General features: G+C 41.3%; 2 protein-coding genes across 2 annotated transcripts; one reads left to right on the top strand and one right to left on the bottom strand.

The window, feature by feature from the left end:
• The first annotated feature begins 407 nt into the window (after positions 1-407).
• On the top strand, positions 408-15,266 carry LOC145441521 (dual oxidase 1-like). Its single transcript, XM_080319407.1, has 33 exons — positions 408-740; positions 802-885; positions 970-1,137; positions 1,200-1,369; positions 1,450-1,669; positions 1,740-1,864; positions 2,182-2,287; positions 2,351-2,547; positions 2,615-2,711; positions 2,852-3,012; positions 3,124-3,305; positions 4,681-4,796; positions 4,863-5,000; positions 5,784-5,933; positions 5,992-6,113; positions 6,184-6,287; positions 6,709-6,865; positions 6,924-7,164; positions 7,230-7,323; positions 9,201-9,382; positions 9,825-9,891; positions 9,974-10,030; positions 10,645-10,805; positions 10,882-11,112; positions 11,173-11,272; positions 12,303-12,463; positions 12,529-12,699; positions 13,851-13,981; positions 14,041-14,139; positions 14,408-14,572; positions 14,642-14,797; positions 14,866-14,994; positions 15,064-15,266. The coding sequence occupies exons 1-33, from the start codon at positions 695-697 to the stop codon at positions 15,184-15,186; spliced, it is 4,611 nt and encodes a 1,536-aa protein (XP_080175533.1). The 5' UTR covers positions 408-694; the 3' UTR covers positions 15,187-15,266.
• A 449-nt stretch (positions 15,267-15,715) lies between these two features.
• LOC145441522 (monocarboxylate transporter 1-like) lies at positions 15,716-21,445 on the bottom strand. Its single transcript, XM_080319408.1, has 4 exons — positions 20,855-21,445; positions 19,505-19,648; positions 17,608-18,483; positions 15,716-16,399 (listed from the first exon to the last, which is right to left on the bottom strand). Exons 1-4 carry the CDS (start codon positions 21,081-21,083, stop codon positions 16,212-16,214), a joined length of 1,437 nt encoding a protein of 478 aa, XP_080175534.1. The 5' UTR covers positions 21,084-21,445; the 3' UTR covers positions 15,716-16,211.
• Between the last annotated feature and the right edge of the window lie 1,772 nt (positions 21,446-23,217).

Below are 23,217 nucleotides of genomic sequence, written 5' to 3'. Positions count from 1 at the left end.
ACACCCATCCTCAACCTACTCATACATTGAAGTTTAGGCCTAGACAAGATAAATGCAGACTATCAAGCCACGAAATTCAGACGAACACCCGTGAAATTATCATGATACACATCTCAATAGCTCGGCACGTACTAATTCTCCAAAACGTCGAGGTGCTTTTGAACGCCACACCATAATCTACAAACTTCTGTGATGTATTTAGCGAGACATATACTCGGTATCGCAGGAAAAAATGAAATATAGCGTTAATGGTCTCCCATTGTTTGTACAACACTTTGAATATTGCACTGACAAAGTGCCGAGAGCGGAGCGCGTAAAAAGGCACGAACATTAGAACACCAGGACACTTCTTATATTTTACCGCCATTCTTTAATGCAGGGTGTGTGACGAGAGAGATCACAGAAGCCTTGAGGTATAAGCTGAAATATCCAAGATATGAATGTATTAGAGAATATCATATCTCAGCTCCGTCTATACAATAGGGCCTATAAGCGAATTGATAATAATACGATCATCAAATTAGTATAGCGCATTAGATGATTCTTTAAACTACCATATCAAGTGACTGATTGTTGAGGTTGAGTCAAAGGTATCAATCTATATTAGCACTTCATGGTAAATGTATAAGACTGCTGGTACATATGGATGACAAATCTTACGTTATAGAGCTCCTTTGCAAATCTCGGTGGTGATATGGAGCTGAAGGTCAGAGCGTTGTTCCTGATATTAGCAACATTAGGTGAGACCAGGGAGACATGTATAACTTATTGATAGAGTTGTATATTTAACATTGAATTTAGGTCGCCCTTCACAAGCTGTAAATCATTTTGCAAGGTTTGATGGATGGTACAACAATCCTTCCCATCCTCGTTGGGGCGCTCCAGGTAAGTGCACCCCAGCTGGTTAATATAACTACGTTCGCCCTATATATATGAAATATATCCATCGATTCGATTTTGCCGTAACAGGAAGCACCATGCTTAGGAATGTGCCCGCCAGTTATGCAGATTCGGTATACAGAGCATATACGTCTGAAGCAGGGTTTCCATCGTCCCGACTTTTGAGCGATGCACTGGAGCGCATAACACAGAATGAATTGTCTACTACTGGCCAATCCGTACTGCTACCCTTTTACGGTAAGTCGGCTTTCTTACTTACGGCTTTCCAGTGTTGTTCAACAATTCTATTATAATAATAGCTCAACTGATAGTGGATGATATTGTCGATTCGAGAAGAGTCGCGTGTCCTGCAGAGTACCTCAACATTCGAGTACCTGACTCGGGATCAGTATATGACAGAATTATGCCCGTTTATAGATCGAAGTTCGACAGAAAAACTGGTTCTTCTCCAAACTCGCCAAGGAATCTGGTTAGGACTTGGGTTGACGATGTTAAGCTGACACACCCAAAAATCTTTAATCCATGACTGTTTTATTTTCGCTAACGAAGGTGAACGAAGTGACTGCCTGGCTCGACGCAAGTGTTATTTACGGACCCAGTAAGTCCTGGTCTGAGCATATCCGGGAGTTTCGGGGAGGGCGCCTACACACTCAGAGCAATTTGACCGAATTCCCTCGATTCAATAAGAATGGCCTGCCTTTGATCAACCCAACCATCGATACAGAATCAAGCAGCAGATTGGCTACGAGAGATCCCGAGGAACTTCTGAGTAAGTAAAGACAGCGTTTACTACTTTCTAATGTATATTATTGTAGATATTATATACTTACTTTCGATAGGTTTCGGGAATGCAAGAGGAAACGAAAACGTGTTTTTGATGTCAATTCAAATCGTATGGTTTCGTTATCACAATTTCCTCGCTCGGAGATTTTCCGAAGAAAACCCAAGCTGGTCGGATCAAAAAGTACGTAATGACTCCGCAGCGTTGGAGAAATTATCCGTAGAGGTTAAAGCGAATCAGAGCCAGTTTATTAGTCTGGAGCTGGAGCTGTCACTCGATATTCCATTCATTTTTCGTGATTGGGATATCCGCGTAAGCAATCGCAAAAGCCAAACCCGGTCAGGCCTCTTAGTTACGTTTTCTCAATCTAAACCTAGACACCATCACCATCATATCTCGTCATGAATATAAACGATGTACGCGATGCCATTCGACTCCCAGTCAAGGCTTTACCGATAATTTTATAAAGTGAATATACTTTATATCTATATATTGCACAGGTATTCGAAAATGTTCGAAAATGGGTTGTTGCTGTATACCAAAAAATAGCCTTGTACGATGTGCTTCCGGCTTTACTTGGAAATGCTACGATACCCGAATACACAGGTGTGCTCCGACCAATAAACCCCAGTTCAGACCGTATGAGAGATTTATCTATTCATATGACAGGTTACAATTCTTTGCTCGACCCATCCGTGAGCGTCGAGTTTTCTGCTGCGGCTATGAGATTTGGTCATAGCATGATTCCCGCTGGAGTTGTGCTCAGACGACCAGACTGCAGTAGCGTTGACCCTCTACCAAACGAATTCATGGCTTCAGCTGGCGAGCCTGCATTACGGCTGTGCAATACGTATTGGCAATTGCAGGTTCTTACGACAGCATCTAGCTAGAAATATTCATGTTGTGTGACTGTGGCCATTTATACGATGCTAGGAAACTCTTGTGTCTCGGGGAATTGATGATATCGTACTTGGCCTCGTTTCACAAACTACGAACAATGTCGACTATTCAATCAGCGACGATCTCAGAAGTACGTTGAATGTTAGATCTAATTTACATTTATTAGCTTGATCCTGGTCATTTATTTGTGTCAACAAGTCGACTTTTAATGCTTGAGTTGACCTAAATTGATATGTACTGATATATGTTGGATTCGGTCTCGTCGGTTAGATTTTCTGTATGGCCCGGTGAAGAGACCGAGGATGGATCTGCTCGCTGTGACCATCGAAAGAGGAAGAGACGCTGGACTGGCAAGTTACAATCGGGCCCGGAAGGCCCATGATTTGGATGAAATTGCATCATTCGCAGAGTTTACTGGTATTCCAGAATCGGTAAGCCTTAAACATGTTGGACCAACATTGTCTGTATGCGAGATCACCAAGAAATCTTACGAAGGAGAGTTCTGGCTGAACAGTGAACATCGATGATAATTTCAATTGCAGGTCCTGGATCGTATTTCTGATGCTTATGGAAACAACACGGATCGGTTAGAAATTTACGTTGGAGGCTTGTTGGAATCGGGTGCGTCGGGCGGTGTCGGCGAATTGTTTTCACAGATTATACTAGATCAGTTCGTAAGACTGAGGGATAGCGATCGATTTTGGTTCGAAAACACGAAGGATGGGTGAGTCGATAAGGCGGTTTTAATGATCTTCCCTGAAACGAACTTAACAAACTACTAATCATAGCTGACTGTAGTGTAGAATATGTACAACTGTACAGTATACATTGATATGATAGTCTAACATACCTCCTAAACATATCCAAACTTACCTGTATACTACATACCGGTCTGCACATATACTACTACCTGTATAGTGTACAGTGTACAGTCAGCCATATCAACGCTTCTATATGCTACAGCTTCTATATCTATAATATAATTAGACTAAGATATACCTGGATTCCTACCTTAATCTATATGAGATACGAACAGGCAATGTGTTTTACCAATATGCGATGTGCAATGCGCATTGTGCAAGGACTAATGTGACACCATCCCTGGACGCTAGTGGACCTCCTAAATCAGGGGTGTCAAACTCAAATTTGGTTGCAGGCCGGATTATAAACTTCGAATCGCTCGCGGGCCGGACCCACAACTGATTCCAACATGTTACCTCATGCCCTTGGTTTTTACTTTATTATAGAGCATATATACATGATGTTATATTACAATATATCGTATAACGGATTACAAGAGTTCTATTCTAGAATTACCTTTATTCGCGAACAATGGAATTGACAAAATGCGATGATTGGCCGGTCGAGTACAGTTATGAACCAGTAAAACAGTAGCGCTAGCGACGATGTAAGTTGGCATATTTCTATGCTCCCCTTTTAGTCGTAATCTGGCGTCGGCCCTATACGTATACGCTGTGAGGAATACAAAAGATGTAAAACTGTATCCGCGAACGTTTGAATATGTCATCATTATTATTAAATCCGCAATTCGAGTTGCTCCGGAGACCATACACCTTTCGAGTCAGAAGTAAAACAGCAGTGCGATCGCAGATATTTGAAATATATTTTTTGTGTAACTAATATATTTACCACGTAACCTGCACATAACGGTTCCCCAATGCCGCTTTCGCTTCAGTTAATAACTTGTTTTTGGTGAATTTTTCCATAAAACTATATGAACTGGGTATGCGCTTTTTGACTTTCTGGGAATTGGCTCTCAATTTCACAGGCTTGTTACCAATAGCAACTGGACTGAAATGGAAACACCGCAGTCACGGGGTTCTAATGTGGCTTATGAACATGCTCGACATTTGCTGTCTTCAGGCATCATTCAATCGATGTAATTCCCTTTAAAAATCTCAACATTTGTTACAAATGTGCTGGATAAAATAGAAGCATTTTTCAATCTACTCAGAATGGCTTCGCGGGCCGAATGAAATCGTTTGGCGGGCCGTATGTTTGACACCCCTGTCGTAAATGTAATACATTATATAGGCGACGTTGCACGTACTTATAATAGCCTACTGTCTGTCCGTCAGATTCTTTACAGAAGCTCAGATCGCACAGATCCAAAACACGACATTCCGAGATATATTGTTAGCTACGACTGCATTGCAAGGAAATCTTCTTCAGCAAAATGTTTTCATCACTGAAGGTAACCAAAGCGGAAAACCGATAATGTAGCTTACCGCAACTATAGCTATAAAACTCTAATTTACAGGTAGCCCGTGTCCTTCTGTGCTAGTAAACTCTGAGAATTTTACTTCGCCTTGCACCCCGAATCGCGGAAAAAATCTGTTTGATGGTTATTGGCAGAAGTTTGTCGGTACAATCGTGTTGCTCATACTATTCCCGATATGTAAGTATATTTAGCAACTTGTTGTCAAGGACTGGCTGGCTGACTGATGATAATGTTCCATTAGCCCAGTGGTTCTCAAACTTTTTTTGGACAAGGCCCCCTTAATGATAGTGAAAAGTTTCGCGCTCCCTATATCGTCATATCACAAAATGCAACTAGAATGCTGGCAAACCCAACGGATAATTTGATGACGTGGGAGGTTATGACTGTTGATGAGAGAGTTCTCAAATATGAAAATTCGGGCTATACACACAGTAATAACTATGAATTAGAGGTAAATCGTGCGGAACGCGATTTTTTTTTCAGTTGATCGCTGCTTCGCGCCCCCTTTAGATGCTTTTACGCCCCCTACCAGTTTGAAAACCACTGCACTAGCCGTAGTGTAGATTTCGTGGGCACTATATTGCTAAATTAAAATAAATTCACTCTCCAATGATTCCAAAGTCCCAATGACGTCACAATGTGTTAGATTATAAAAAAGTTTTTTATCATCTAGAATTCTAGATAGGTAAAGCCATAATTACAATATACTATAGTGTATTATGTATGATATCGTAGTAGGAATAACTATGATTCGCATGCTATGATCATTGTATGTATACAGGTTCACATCCCCGAGAAGTGAATCTGCGAAAAAAATCATCTCATATCACAAACCTTAGCATATTGAGCTAAAGATATGGTCCAAAACATTCCGATTACAACTCCTTCCCACCCGAGGTTAAAACCATACAGTACATTTTCTCTGTGGGAAATGTTGAAAGTCATTTTGTTTGTCCTCAGTTTCTTACATTGCGATGTTGGCGAAGGCTCGACATAACCTGAAAAAACAGTTGACGGAAAAGAAGAAACTAGGAAAGAAAATTCGAAAGCAATCGATTCGCATGTTCAGCACCAGTTCGGAAGAGGATTTGGATGAAACTAGTTTCGCAGGTTCACGTTCGCTTGCATCTTCAAACGTTGCGGTTCGACTAATAATGAACTGCTTTAGGATTTGAAATCATCGGAAAGAACAAAAGCCGACCTGTGGTTATTCTAATGGAAAACGATCAATTGAAAATATTGAACATAAGTGGACGAATCCTAAGAACTGTGAACTTGAGGAAATTCAACGTAATTGATAAGATTATATTTAGCTCTAATCGCAAGGACAAAATCGCTATTTGACATGTTTTCAATGTAGAGAGTTTACCTGCTTTACAATGACAACAAGAGAAGGAATATCATGGTTTTAAGGGTTCCGAAAGAGTACGATGTTGTTCTACGGTTCAACGCGCAGGAAGAGAGGTAACGCAATATTCATGATATTTATCAGTGCGTGTCATTAACCATAACAACAAAACTCCATTTGATAAGTAGCGGCTTAATCAAGTCGAAAAACTTGTCTTGATGTTAATGATAATAATTCTCACACCGCACGACGGATTACCACACAATACGGATGAGTATAAATATATACGTAGTCCTGTATAATCATGATGATTGCAGTACTAAATATCATGGAGATTCCAGAAATGCAAATGCTATTAAATCGGTATGACGTTAAAAATTTCTATTCCACAATCCATGAAGTAAAACCTATCGCGAAATGTCATATATGATAATGGAGTTTTTTAAATCCTTGATTTTACATATGTTGCATTCGTGTATCATAACTGCGTGAATTAAATCATATCACAAAATCAGTATTTCTAACATGCCTGAACAGAGATCAGGCGAAAATGTTATTCGAAAACTATCTAAGCGCAAGGAATATCGACATAACAGTATTTGCAATGACTGAAGCCACTTTACTGTCCGAAACGGTCACTCACGAAATTCGTCAGCAACTTTTAGAAGCATCGTTCAGAAGAATATTTGCCGAGGTGAGGCTGGTAAATAACCCGTTTCGCCATGTCGCTACATCTCGCCTGATACATTCAGGTACTCAATATCGAACCTACGCCAGAGAGACGCAAGTCCCTCATCCCGTCCATCGGCGGCAAAAAGCGGTCCAGAGACCACATCATAGACTGCGAGCTGACGGAAGCCGAATTTGCGGACATTCTAGGAATGAAGGCTGATTCGATTTTCGTCAAGAGAATGTTTGAGCTCGCGGACACAGACAATAGCGGCTACCTGACCATGCGGGAGTTCGCTGATCTCATGGTGCTGCTAATGAATGGTAGATATTTTGAATAGATGAATATTTGGTGATGAGCAATGGTGTAAATACATTGTGCGCTTCAGGTTCTCCTGAGGCGAAAGCGAAGATGCTTTTCGACATGTATGATGTAGACGGTACGGGAAGGGTGACTCGGGAGGAAGGGGAACTGATGATAAAGTAAGTAAGCCCAACAAGCCGCATTTGCAATAATTCGTGAGCTATTTTCGGTATAGCCTGTAATCCAGTGGTTCCCAACCTGTGGTACGCGTACCACTAGTGGTACGCGAAGGTCTTCCAGGTGGTACGCGAGTAGATTCTGTTTTTTTTCGACCGAAGGAAGGTATTAGTTCAGTTGGGTTGATTTATAATTTTTTAAAGTTTTTGACTAGTGGTGAAAAAACAATTTCATGCATCTCATCAACCCGGGCTGATAATGTATAGTTTAATAAAATTTGTTATTACTAAGGTGATTTTGCTTTACAAAATTGAGCGTTAAGTCAAAAAGTTGTCAAAATTGTTTACAAAGTCAAAATTTATTGGACCTCTCCATTTCGTTTGTATCGTAGATTTTGACATTTTACAGCTTGTAGCCCACTTTATAGGCCTATATACCGCTGTAGGCGACCCATTGTCTGCTCATCGTGGATCATGAACTGTCAAACGAAACAAATAGGTTGACAATTGATATGGTGTGTGTTATGCTCAAGGTACCGCGATATCCTAACTGCAGCAATACTGCTTGACATTGCATGGTTATATTTTCAAGAAGCGCATGATGAAAAATTGTGATGCAGGACAACATTGTCAGTATGAAGCCACATGTTGTGTCACCATCAGTGTACACGCAGCTTTAGTGTTGTCAGCCAACAACTATACTCCTGTTAAACGATATTTCTCCATCTTGGCAAGCTACCCAGTAAGGACAGACTCTTTCTACCCGAGAATGTAAGAAAGTATATTTCGTTGCACTACAACAAATGTTAATTAACTCAACCATAATACCTGGTGTAACTACTGGGACAAATATCGTTAAAATAAAGTTTTTTCATGTCAAAATTTGTCAGTTTTTAGGTCAAAAATGCTTTTTCGTAAGGACAGACAGTCCCTACCAGAAATGAGTATAAGTAGTACAATTTTAACATTATGTGCGAAAACACCTAATTTGCGTATGTGAAGTCAAAATTAGGTCAAAATCAATTTTTTTATGGGTCAAAATCCTCCGATTTTTAGGTAAAAAGTCGCCCTAGTTATTACACCTCACATAGCGCAAATACGTCAGTATGACGTCATAAATGGTGAAAACATTTTGACCACTTACGCCCTACGGCGTGCGTAAATTATGTAGGTGGTACGCGAGCACTGCATAAAACCTCGAAGTGGTACGTGGGTGGAAAAAGGTTGGGAACCACTGCTGTAATCGAAGCGCGAAATTGGAAAGTGTGTGTTTTTGCGTATGCCTCGGAATTGGAATTCGTTCCTGCGCATAATCGTTACTCGATGGCTTGAATGTTAATCGGGAAACGCTGCAAAGCAATTCACCCCAAAATCCAGTCATAATCAACAAACAATTGCCGCAATGCGTGCAACTCACTGCTACGTCAGAATGCATTGTGTTGTCGTAGGCTACGAGACGAACTTCTGATTAGATGCGCGCTTTCTAAAATATAACCATCTGTTTCGTCGTATTTATTATTGTCTACTTGGTACATACATACTCCCTAATCGTCGCTTTGGACTATGTAAATGTAGCATACTTTGTGAAATATTGATGCAACAACAGATTCTCAGTAGGACAAATTCTGAAATTAGTCGATTCGTTTCAACGCCAAACTTCTATATTGTAATAAACTGAAACACCAACGGAGGGACTAATAACGTGTTGCGCACTAATATCGAATTTCTAACCAATGGGTATTTGTTAGAAAGGGTATTCCGTTACATTTGTAATCGCACCATATCCCGACAAAATTCAACTGCATGGCTCAGTACTAATGAGTACAGTGCGGGTAATACAGCAGCAATAATGGCGAATCCAATGCGATGGTTTCTGTCAGGTCATTTTTCGAAGTGGCGTCTTACAAAATATCTGGTACCGAAGTTGAAAAGGCCATCGACGTCATATTCCGTAACTCCGATGCCGACGAGGAAAACAGCAGTTTGACTTTGGAGAAATTCACGGAAGTGCTACTACGCGGAAACAGAGACGCCCTAGCCTCCGCCAATCTGGAATTGCCAGGTACTGGAAGGAATTTAGGTAGCCGCCAAAATATCCTCACCTTTATGTTTATCAAACGAACAAAAGAACAGATATATTCTTATTTTTCTCTTGAATGACTGACACAGACACCATTATAGGCGTGGGTCGCGAATGCTGGTTACGTCATAATGTTTACCATACGCCATTTCGTTACATAAGTCTTAACAAGACTTTGTCAACGGCTATGTATGGGGTACATGCACAATGCATATGTAATGTATATATAACAGATGCAATTAAAATTGGCCTAATATCAGAAGGGCAATGCTGTTTCTCTAAAATTGTGGAATTTATTCGTGATGACATCGTAATGAAAACGCGAAGTCACTTGAATGCTGTATATATTTCAGCTACGCCCGTGACTAAAAGCGTTGTATATGATTCACTCTTCTTCGAACTTCAACATCTTGTTCTATTCAAGGTCTGGATCTTCCGGCACGCGCGAGGCGAAATGCTCTCTCATACCAATCAGGCTCGTCCATAAAGCGGTAATTTACACATTTTCATTTCGGAAACTACAGTTTGCTGTGAATGTCGTGCAATAACAACCGTGTATCATTCCGCATTTAGACGAATTAAGACGGGATTAGAAGAGGAACCACCGGAATCGAAAAATCTGAAGCAACGGTGAAATATAATTTATAAAACTTATGCGACGTGACGAAGCGACTCTTCTACATTTTCTCAATACTGGTTATTGAATTTGATCTCCGATGACATCGAAATTATTCGATCAAAGTGCCCACCGAATTTAGCTGGGTAAAAGCAGTATCGTACATTCCGACACTAGTCCCTACTTTCTATATACTTAACCGCAGTTCCGAAATATTGCATGCCTGGTGTAATCTGGGAGACATACCACATCAGAATGACCTACCTATTGACTTGGCGGGGCGATATTTCCAAGCATATAATTTCAAGTATATATCTAAGTAGGGCACTCACTAAAACGTCAATTTTACTGGTCTAAATTACTTTGGTAATGTTACTAATTCGGTTATTGTTGAAATATTGCACTAGGCCTACACTGTTAGAGATAGTGCAGCAGGCCTATATGATATTTGCAGTTATCCGTGTTAATATAGCCGTATAGGCCCATACTGGCTTATTAGCATGGAAATTATCATAGCCGAGTAATGACCATCCTTTGCGATTTCTCTGTTCCATCGTATCCTAAATAAGTTTCTGAAACGTAAGATATATCGCTGGAGCGCGTCAATGTTAAGCTGTGTGCTCTCTAGATCTGTAATAAATTCAACTGCCGCGCGTACCAAGGAACTGAAAGGTTGGAAGAGATACATGCAGCTGATCAAGCGCTACGTGGAAAACTATCGTCGACATATTTTGTGTGTCGTCGTGTTTTACTCCGTCACCATCGCCGTGATGGTAGAACGAGCTACCCGTGAGTTTTCATCGGTTGTCTGATGTACATACGGCTGCATGGAGTGTTGATCATTTTCATTAATCTGCCGGTGCAGATTATGCATTGAAAAGCGAACACAAAGGAATCAGGCAAGTCACGGAGTGGGGTCTTATCATCAGCCGGTCTGCCGCTGCTGCGATATCATTCCATTATTCGTTCATACTGCTAACGATGTGCCGAAATCTCATCACGTTCTGCCGCGAAACCTTCTTGAACAACTTCATACCCTTTGACGCCGCTGTGGCTTTTCACAAGCAGATAGCTTATGTAGCGATTGTGGAAACGGGTAAGTGGCGTTTGTACATGCTCACTTATTTGGAAAACATGGTAACTCTTCCTTGTGCAGTTCTTCACGTTTTCGGTCATCTTTCGAACTTTTACCATCTCAGCGTTCATCCGCTTCCAATAATAGCTTGCGTGTTCCCGACGATCCTCGTTGATGACGGGTAAGAAGCTATGTGTAAGCTGGAGTTGGGTCGAGTATACATTTTCATGTCCAAATGCTTGCCCCGCAACAGGAAACATCACACTATTCCGATTAGCAACCGAAATAGTCTGATGTTTCAAGCAAAATCCTCGAGAATGAATATTTTTCGACTATGCTAGATTATCTCATCATTCTTGCTCCTTATTTCTCGCTGTCACCGACACAGATATTGATATGAAGTTACAACTCAGTGAGTTTTGATCACTAATGTTAAGATTAGGGTAAAATTCTTGTAATGTTGATATGCCAACACGAACATACCAAACATCGAGGTTCGCGTACCGACCACGAAAGGTTGAATGTGAATTGAATGTTAAAACCATCCCGAGTGCATGTGTGAAGTGCGACCTGGAATTTTAGAGGCTGAGTCGAAATTTATATTTAACATTAATAACATCCTGCTTCGCAACAAAATCTAAGACCCGATACAACTCTAGAAAAATCTCGCTTTATTTATGTCTAAATGCAAACCCACATCCTATAGGATATCTTGTCACACAGCTTATGGCAGGGGCAGGCAACTTCTCCAGTCGGCGGGTCGGATATGGGAAAAATTAAGTACTTGGCGGGCCGGATTCCTGAATCGATACATTAAACGCGTATTTATCCACCTATACAAGGATTATTCGCATTTAATCTAAACTTTAAGTTTGATGCATGGATACCAAAACAGTATTCAATGAATATATTAACGTAATATACTTCAATAGCTATATTGAAGTCAATGGCACATCTGTGGTCGATCACAGTTTTGTTCTCTCGCTGCATGTCGGGCACAAAGAAAACAAACGACTAAAGAATAACTACAATCACTATTATTTGTGTCCGAAAGAATAACCTAAACAATCACTAGAATTTGACATTATAGTAAGCAAATAGTGGATACTTTTGGCAGACCGAAAACAGTCTATGGGCCACTCAAAATCACGTCGCGGGCCGTGTGTTTCCCGTCCCTGTCTAATGGGCATCAAATGCATTCTAATTTGCAGATCCGACCTTCCGAAGTCTTTTGTGTGGTGGATTTACCAAACTATAACTGGAGTCACCGGGATTCTTTTGGTCGCCGTGTTATCAATCATATACATTTTCGCGACTCAGTACTCGAGAAGATTTTGTTTCCGTGTCTTCTGGATCACCCATCATATGTTCAGTACGTCGTCATGTAGCTCCTGGGAAGAATGAAAATCTCTAATTTATCCATACATTCTAAACCAGTTGTTCTGATGATTCTAATCATTCTCCATGGATCGGTCGGCCTGATACAATATCCTCTGTTTCATTTCTATTTGGTGGTCCCCGCATTCATCTTCACAATCGATCAGCTGGTAACGTTGAGTCGGTCAAAGATAACTACTTCGGTAGTCAAAGCGGATCCATTGCCGTCAGGTTTGATCGTTATTTGAATATTTACAGCGTAAAATGGGACACAGCAGTATGGTAAACTAGCGGTTTCATGCGACACGACTATACATTAGGGGTCTTCAAAAATGACTTTTTTTCTCAAATCGTACCGACTATTTGATAAAATTGTCAGGTTACCTAATTTAAGCCTACACACCAAATTTGGTTCAATTCGAACCAGTAGTCGCATTGCTACAAGAGAAGAAAGTTTATATTTATTATATAAAAATAAATAACAAAAAATTTAAAAATCTTCTGTTCACCCCATGAAAGTGTTAGGTTGTCTATAAAAACGATGTTCACCAAATTTGGTTCAATTCCAACCAGTGGAAGTGGAGTTATTGCCGTCGAGAAATTTGGATTTGAATAAAATAGTATTTAATAAATAATTAAAGAATGGGTCACCGTAAATACTATTTTATTCATTCTCAAATTTTTTGTTATTTATTTTTACATAATAAATAGAAACTTTCTTCTCCTGTAGCAATGCGGCTACTGGTTGGAATTGAACCAAATTTGGTGTGTAGGCTTAAATTAAGTAACCTAACAATTTTATCAAGTAGCCAGTACGATTTGAGAAAAAAAGTCATTTTTGAAGACCGCTACTATACAATACATACCCTTTCTTTTATCATAACTCGCACATTACCTGATATCAAATAGGGAAACTGTGCGAGAGTGGAGGAAATTTTATTTATTAAAACTTCACGAAAACGAGCATATGTATCGAAATTCCTCACCTTTTAAACCATCTGCAATCAATCTAAATTTGAGGCAACACAGTATTGCAACTTGTCCGTTCGCAACACTATCCTAACCTCATCCTCACCCAACGCTCGTTAAATACCGTTATTACGTCATAGATGGAATGCGCGCATTTTAAGTTTGTAACGAGTTGCGGACATTTGTTATCGGCTGCGGAATATTCCTCATTTCAGTCATTAGATATTTGATCTATTCAAAATAGTTAAATGCATAAAGAAAAAATCAACATGTGTGCCGTTTATCCGATATGTGCATAAAGAAAATTATCAAACTGGTCGTGGGCGATATAATGTTACTTGCGGTGAATTGGATTTCAGGCCGCTGCTGAAATTGACCTGACCATAGTCAATGTGGACCTATTTTACATGCAGGTGTTACAAATCTAGTGTTCAAGCGCCCGGTTGGTTTTGAGTACCGACCAGGTCAGTGGGTGCGTATCGCGTGCCTTTCTCTTGGGACAAACGAGTACCATCCCTTCACTCTGACCTCTGCACCCCATGAGGTACATTATGAACTTTGCTACATCAAACTGTAAATGAATAACACCAGACAATTTTGTAGGAACACCTTTCTTTGCATATCAGAGCTGTCGGGCCCTGGACTACCAACCTGCGAGCGGCTTATCAACGAGCGATCGACCAAAAGACGAAATACCCCAAGGTTAGTCTCTTTCTAATAGCGAGTGAGCGCTGATTGTGAAACCCTGTCATACCCTTCTTTGCAATTTCCGAAAGTTGCGATACACAAGTGGTTCTATTGATGGTAATTCAACATTAAAATCGAGTCATTATGCAATAGGTAAGATCACAATTAATGGACATATTGGGGCTTGCGATGCGACACTGCATTTTATACCGATACCTCGTTTTATTATTATAACATCTACAATTAGGAATCATTATTTTATGCAAACATTTTCTTGATTCAGCTGTACCTGGATGGTCCATTTGGTGAAGGTCACCAAGATTGGTATAAGTATGAGGTCTCTATTTTGGTCGGAGCAGGAATCGGTGTGACTCCATTCACGTCAATTTTGAAAGATATTGTTCAGAAATGCAAATCAAGTAAAAGAGACAAAATCGCGTGCAAGAAGGTAAATTCTATGAAACAAAACGTTACACTGAAGCACGCTTCGCAAGTTTACGCCATTCACTACGACCAGGTGTATTTCATATGGGTCACAAGAACGCAGAAACATTTCGAATGGTTGACAGACATCATTCAAGATCTTGAAGAATCGGATGTGAACAGTATGGTGGATACGCACATCTACATCACACAGTTTCAAAACAAGTTTGACTTGAGGACAACAGTGTTGGTGGGTAGGCCTACCTAAATGGTATGGAATTTCATATACTTTATAATCATGTTACAACACTTTTACAGTATATATGCGAGCGATTCTTCCAGAAGGAGGCTAACAAGAGTTTGTTTACGGGACTGCAGGCCACGACTCATTTCGGCCGGCCACAGTTTCGATCATTTTTCGAGTCGTTACAGGCCATTCACAGCAACGTAAGCATTGTCGCTGAAAACATGGTTTAGGCCTTTTCTGCATCTCACACCCCACATTTCTCATTACAGGTTGAGCGCTTCGGCGTCTTTAGTTGCGGTCCTCCCGGTCTCACGAATGAGGTTGAATCATCAAGCAAAGATGTGAACAGACGGGGAAATTCGCAGTTTATGCACTTCTTCGAAAATTTCTAAAGCAATACTCGATCTTGCATATTATATATATATTGAAAAATATTATATAAATATATTTCAGAATGGAAGGCACAGCAAAACCGATATCATAATTAATAGCAACTGCCATTGTGGTATTAATGGTGTTTGTCGATTACTTTTGGTCATTTACACCAGGCCGATATTCTCAATTTTTCCCGTAACTGTCGACTTATAGCACGGCCCACTTCTAGGCTTTTTGTAAGACACCGCTCACGCGGATGAGGTGGCGAGGACGGTTATTTGTGATCGTGACTCCGTTTATTGGCCCAGTTTTAGGCTGGAGAGGTAGTAAGCAATTGAGCCTGTTCGCGTATTTGTCTAATCGACGATCGGCTCTAATCTTTCCACGCCAAAGTTTGGCCACCGCAGCTAACATATTAAGATTCTACGAGCCTTGTCCAATGTCCAATTTGTCCATTCGATACGTCTTTTGTCTATCTGGCCAAGAACTAGAATAATACGCATTCCGAATTCTACCTGTCGTAAGGCTATCGTCGGAGGCGGAGCCATTAGCAAAGTAGTTTTATTATGGAATTGCGTTGCGTATAGTCAACCTCAATGACATAAAGAGCGAACACTGCTTCGCTCACAAGCGAGTTTTCTTCCACTCGCTCACTCTCCAGTGGATCGAGTCGGTTAAAAACACTTTGTACTTGGTAACAATACCGACTATATCTTTTGAACTGGGAAACAATACAAACCAACACATCTATCACAGGTGTGAATGACGGCGACAAGTTTAATCGGACTTAGAATAGAAGCGATATGCACTGTCACTATTCACTAGTGTTAACAATAACGATATTGCGGCACGTCGAGTCAACAATCAACAGTCGGCACAAGCAGTCAACGAAACTCAAAAATCCCGTCATGGCAGCGGAGCGAATACTGTTGAGGCCATAGAAAATGGTCTGTCAATTCCGAACGATATCGGTGAGTCGGTAGCAGTAGACCCGGTAAGGCTTTTTGCAGTACGATTAAGAAAAAAGGAAACACTCAAATGTTCAGTCGTAATTTGAGTCGAACTTGCGAGAACTGCCCTCTTTTCTGGTCTCTCTGTGCTTGGGCAACATAGCGCCGAGCCTTCGAACACAGACGCCGGTGACGAGAAAAAGCAACGACGAAAGGAGAAAGCAGAGCATAGCATACCAATACACAATTCTGTAATTTCCGAACACATCAGCCAGATATCCTGAAAATTATATAAAAATAGTTAACGCGCAGATGAAACTTCAATTGATCCAAGAAGAATTCACCAAACGTGTAAAATTGCACAACACTTAGGGCATGAAAGCGCATGGAATTTCGAAATCCGTGTCGATACCCGAATCACTAACTCACTTCGTGTCGTGCCCGAATGGAATACAAATCCGACAAACACTCAAAAATTAGGGCGGCATGAAAATTGAGAAATATTAAAAGCGCACTGCACTCTAAAAATGATGTGGTCTCAAATTGAAGGGCAAAACGAAATAAAAATTTTGGCCGCAGCCGTTTTCTTCAGAACGCCATCGTAATGGAGCTGCAATTTATTGAAATTTCGATAGCAACTTCACGCTCCAGCAGTCACGCGGAGATCGAACTTTATATCGTTGTGAGCAGATGTTATGAAAGAAATATGTCGTACACGCCAAGGTGGTTTGGATACCGCGTTCAACGGAAGATGTTCACTTGTTCAGTCAGGAGATTTATGTCAAAATACGGCCTAGTGTATTCTATTTCTTTGAGACATAGGGCGTGTACGACATATTTCCTTCGTAGCATGGGCTGACAACGATATAAAGTTCGATCTCTGCGTGACTGCTGGAGCGTGAAGTTGCTATCGAAATTTCAATACATTGCAGCTCCATTACGGTGGCGTTCTGAAGAAAACGGCTGCGGCCAAAATTTTTATTTCGTTTTGCCCTTCAATTTGAGACCACGTCATTTTTAGAGTGCAGTGCGACTTTAAAAATTCCATATCCAAGTCGGGTTCTGCTAAAATTGTATATCCTGACGGACATGATCTTGTTGAAAGTGAATAGAACTGGGTCAGGCCGTCACAATACAATATACCATTGAAGAAGATCGGGTATGAATAGACGGAACTTCACTTTGAACAAATCGGAGTTGTAACGTACATTCCTTGTGTTGGTGATTGCAGTATTGCATAGAGTTCCTTGTGACGTGACAAAAATTCGATGCCCCTCCAGAATTTTTCATTCTATGTCCATGTACAATTGTACATGTACAATTGTACATTGTACATTGTACGCACAACCATGAATTGCTCACAACTACACTCAAGTCTCAAGATGAGGTCGTACAACGAAAATAACGATAGCTAAATTGAGTGTTAGGATAACTTGATAGCAATTAGCAATACACGGCAACCATAGAACAAAAGTGAAGATTCATTACCTGCTATCGGAGGGCTGACCAAACTGGCGACTCCGCTCAAGAAAAAGAAATTCCCCATGTACGTGGCGAGGTTCTCGTTTCCTAGAAGAACTGCGAACGCGGACGTATTCGTAGGCACAAAACATCCGAAAAGGCATCCATACGCAACGGCATATACTGATAAAACACTGAACTCGCTCCCATACGCGGGTATCAAGCATAAACCGGCATGTACCAAGGTAATGGCCGTTAAGAAAAATAATATGTTCCTCTCCAGCACCCGTACCAGTGACAAAGTTATGCCAGTGAGCGGGCGAAATACCATGTCACCAAACGCAGTCATTGACAGCAAGAGAGCGGCTTGGTCTCCAGTGAACCCGATTGATTTCGAAAGAGGGGCCAAGAACATTACAGGGATGAAGACGCATATGCCCACAAGAAATTGAGTAAGTCCGTACCAAGCTAAAAGCCAATAGTCTCGAATGAATTTCATGACGCGGTTCCCGACAGATGCCTGTGTGACGACTTCGACCTCGTCGGCTTTTTCCATGTAGTCCAAAACCTCTCGCGAAACGGTCATAGCTTGGCGTTCCTCGGGGTTGGTTGCTACATCCGCATAACGAAGGTCTCTGTATTTCGGTAAGTCTGTTGCGTTGACGACGCTGATTGGACGCATCAAAGCGGCGAACATGCAGATGTTCAGTGCGATACCGGCCAATATAAACATGGTTCCGCGCCACCCATATATTTCACGCAATGCCTCTATCAGAAGTGGCATCGCGGCGGCTCCCACGGCGCTGCCTCCGGCCATCACCCCGTTGGCAAGACTTCTCCACCGGGAGAAGTATATGTTGATTTGGGTAATAATAGATATGTAACTCCAGCTGAATCCACAACCTAAAGAAATAAATGGGATATGCAAGCTTGAATCCTATCATACGGGCGAAAACTAACGAGTTTCAAGTTCAGAATAGCACAGCCAACAGCAATTACAATTCACCGGGATGACAAACCAATTACCATGGCCAGGGAAACTTTGAAATATAAAACTTGCTTAATTCGCTGGCGAGCCTCCTAAATGCAAGAGTTTACATCTGAACCGGAACCAGTCTCGATCTATGATAAAATCACTAATATCGGTGCCAGGAAATAGACCGATTCTGAAGTAACAAACAGTACAGATACGCTTTAATACTTTCTTCCGCTATTGAACGCTATATGATGACTTTGTAAAACAAAGTCTAGCAGAACTGTACAAATGTTGACCGAAGCGTCTTGAATTATACGATGTCGAGCTTCGACTATAGCTGGGCAATGGGCATTGGGCAATGGGCATAGTAACAAGGTCTTAGAAAACAAGTCTGTGACTATATAGTACGCGGGACGGGTGTGTCCAGGCTCGCATGGTTAGAATATGTTATAAATATGTATACCACGGGGCACGGGGACCACATGGATTGGTGCAGCGCCCGAATACTCGCATGTCATCACACCAACTTGGACGCTATGGCGTTCCGGGTAGTATATCCAATGCCATTCGTCATGTCATTATTGGAAATGGTATGCAAACACTAACAGGGCAAGAAATTGAAATAACGATGAATTGAGAAACGAATATACATTCTGGAGGAGCCAACAACAGAACAAGGACCAGCATTAACCTGCAGCGACTTTACTGTAACTCTAGCCTCTGCCCTAATTTGACTAGGCTTGACTCGGACTATGAGAATGTATATATGAGAAATATGAAATCGGTCGAATTTTCAACTCAATGAATACTGTAATTCATTAACCGCACAACTTTGCTACCCCTGGTAGGCAGGCAGTCGCCAATCGAACGCGGGATGTCGACAATAGAAACATCATAAAATATTCAAGTCACAATACGAAGTAAAACGATTGCGTTCGAATACGTTACCCCATATTACTCCGATTCCCACGTACACCATCCACAGTTGTGTTGCGAATAGCGTGATTATCATCCCCACACAGCATAGAATACCCGACAGCATCAGTATTCTTCTGGAGTCGAAAACACGGATCAGCATCCCGCCAATTGGAGCTGGGAATATTAAACGCAAATGGATCACTTTGAATAAAGTCGTCAAAATGAGTACAGAGATGGACGATTTAACTTGAGCAACCGATCAACTAGATAGGCCACAGGACGCTCTACGTCAGTCTCTCGAAAAACTTGCTATATCTCCGTCTCCAATGCCAGTTATTAGCACAATGAAGTTCACAATTGCAAAATGGGTCTCACAGGGCTCTTCCGTGACAATCATGAACGATTCCAGGGCAGTAGTCGATATTGAGCATTTTCCATACCTTTCATTTAATAATTTTACATTAAGTAGGCTGGTTTTGGAATGCATATAGGTAATCACTACTTCTACTCACAATTGAGTAGAAATTTACAGCAATACTTCTACTTGAGTAGCAATGCCGAGTAACTAGCTGTCTGGTATGGTAAAATTATCGTACTGTAATTCCGTACCTTTATCGCAGCCTACCATGTAATACAAACTCGGATTGACCAAGAGCACTTGTCACGTCACGGCGAGACAGCAGGGCAGCATAAAATTGGAACCGATATTTACGTACCCCCACTGCCTCGAACGAAAGCCTCACATTTTATAGCGTAGCAGCCCTAGTATGCTACGCATCTTGGCTAAATATGACAATATCGATCTCGATTGTATTCAGCAAATAGCACCGACCACGGCGTAGAAATGGTATTGATTCGTCGAAAAAGGATATATTTACATCAATTTGTCAGGCCGGAAGCAGAGGTGGAATTGCAGTCTAATTACAAAATCCTGTAACACCGGTAAAAAGTAAGGCATATTCACTAAATGCAATTTGTTTTATTCTTTTACGAATAATGGACATGGGTACTGGACAGAGGACACGGACTCGTGCAGCAGGGTAAGGAGTTCAGAATCTCCAGTCGTGGTCTCTGCCATGGTCAGTTGGTCACACATAGAAAAGATATCATGTTCCGTGCAATAGCGAAGGGAGCCACATGAAACAGACATCATATCGAGGACAGTCGAATATCAACACATGATATGCGTATCGCTAATATAACATACGAAATATTGGGTTGCCGTCGTCCTAATTCAATCGATACGGTTTGACTGTTGAAACCTCAGGCGATATCACTCCAGTGATCGTAGCTTACAAACCACGTGCGTACCATGTGCCATTTCGACGCTAACGTACAACAGAAATGACGACAATTCTAGACATTCCACGGATAACTTACACGCCAGCCCGAACATGGATGTAGCGATCGCCCAGATCCACGACGTTTGTGTGTTTGTAGCGCCGTAATGGTCTTTGAAGTCATTATAAAAAATTCCCAAAGAACGCACAACCGAAAATATGATGGCCATAATGCAAAACCCGGCCGCAAGCACGATCCATGCCCATCCCCCATCTGGCGAATTGTGATACAGAACCTTGCCTCTTACTGTCCTAACTAAAAGAACCATACCGAACGTCTGCTCGCTTACGGCGTTCTCGCTTCACCGACCGCCAGTCCAACGAATAGCTCGAAAACGTTTCCTGTAAATTATTACTGACGCGGCCGGCCGACAGTGGTATCGATGCTTTGTAATTCACGAGCTCGATTGTATACCTTCGCTCGGTCTCGAAGGTCATGCGCCGCCACGCGCCTCTGTCGATCAGATTTGTTTCTTTCACGTATCGTATATGGATAGAATAAGGTCAGAATAGTTCTTGTGGACGGAAGAACAACAACGTCCTGATACGCCTTTCTTTCGCAACGCCGGTAATGGGCTGCTCGATCACGAGCTGGTGTTGTTCGTATATTAGTCGACTCTAATATTAGTAAGCATTTGCTAATGAAAATTGCCTGAATTCGGTAGAATGATTTAAGGGAATCTATTCGACGGAGTTATCGCATCGTATTTTCATCGTCCAGAAAAGAACAATTTATCGCTATCTCACGTCTTAAATGTTACGACAAATATACGAATCAATATTAAATGTGAAGATTCCATGATGCCGCCCCATTTCTTGTCGCTTTATTTTTTCTATTCTATCTTCTTTACTTTTCATTCAGTGTGCACTGTGCAATGTGCATGCCTCCTCTTTACATCGCCTAGGCCAAGGTGGGTGTCTGATCCCATGGACTGCTCGACACCTTCCTGTCTCTCCATTGTATCGCATTTTTGTGGTGTACTGAACTGATAAAAATTGCTTATAAACAAATGGTGATGATGATACAAAATAGGCTTGGCTACCCTTGGCCTATATAATATTGCCTATATTGAATACACCACCCAAGAAATTACTATTCAAAGTATATATTTGTGTCGTCACTGGCACTGACCTGAACGGAGGACGGGGAGGCAAATTAAGGTCAACGATGCTCGCCATAAGTCATCGTCATTGTATTATAGAGTTACCATAAATAAGTCCTATTGAGGATTTGTCATCATCATCATCATTGGTTTATTAGCAATTTTATCAGTTCAATACACCACAAAAAATACGATACAATGAATAGACAGGAAGATGTCGAAGCGACTTGGATTTGTCAATGGAATCGGACACCCACCTTGGCCTAGGCGTAGTAAAGAGGAGGCATGCACACTGAATGAAAGTAAAGAATACAGTATAGAAAAAGAAAGCGACAAGAAATAGGGCGCCATGTCATGGGAAGCGAGATCGATAGGTCAGTCGTGGTCCGGTAATCTTGAGGATGGACTGTATTTATTTAGTAGGCTAGTAATTGCTTGTATTTCGACTTGAATGTGGACATGCTCGTCGACTGTCGGATGGCCGGCGGGATACTGTTCCACACTGTCCTCTCTTTTTTTTCAATAAATTGAAAGTATCCTCGGCGGACGCCTAAATGCCCTCTTTTTTAGCATTTTGTCCTCTTTTCCTCTGAAAATGAATAAATATAATGAAAAATGCGACTCCGACGTAACGGACGTCAGAGTTTCGCAAGAAATGGGGTAAATCGGGCGTCGAGTCAAAGTGATGAGATGAACTTTTTATGAAGTCAACACCACACACTTTCGTAAAGAGCTGGTATGATTCGGGAGTCGAGCCAGAGTGTTGATCTTTTTTTTTAGTCAACACAGTACTATTCGGTCGAAAATTTCTCAAAATTACCAAAATTCTTGTCCGATGCCGGAGCTTTCTGAATATATCAGTGTCCTCTTTTAAGGACCCCAAAATACAGTAACCCTATTGTATTACCAATTCTAATTAATTCTCGTTACCTTAAGAATTGCTATACCATGAAAAACACGCCGATAATCCGAATCAATACTGGCATGCGTTTAGAGATTATCAGATGTAATTTTGAGTGACACATCGTCTGCCGTAGCACGCATCTGCCCATTTTTCGATATGTCTGTAGGCTATTTCTCGGCGAATGTGAAAGTATCTTTCTAACACGTTCTTCCACTGTATTTACTGGCCAAAATGGAAGTGGAATTTACGAATTTCACCAAGTCCCGCAACGATTTCCATTTTCTTCGATCTGGAAGCTCTCGTCATTAGCCAATTGCTAAAAATCAACTAATTCGCAATCGATCCGTGGCTGCGATCTTCTGTAGCACAACGTTGACTAAATTATCTCTGTGCGGG

Source organism: Botryllus schlosseri, chromosome 6 (assembly GCF_051294905.1).
Source record: "Botryllus schlosseri isolate E-star chromosome 6, Bs_hap1, whole genome shotgun sequence".
NCBI lineage: Eukaryota > Metazoa > Chordata > Ascidiacea > Stolidobranchia > Styelidae > Botryllus > Botryllus schlosseri.
This window is presented reverse-complemented; position numbering and strand designations above follow the sequence as displayed.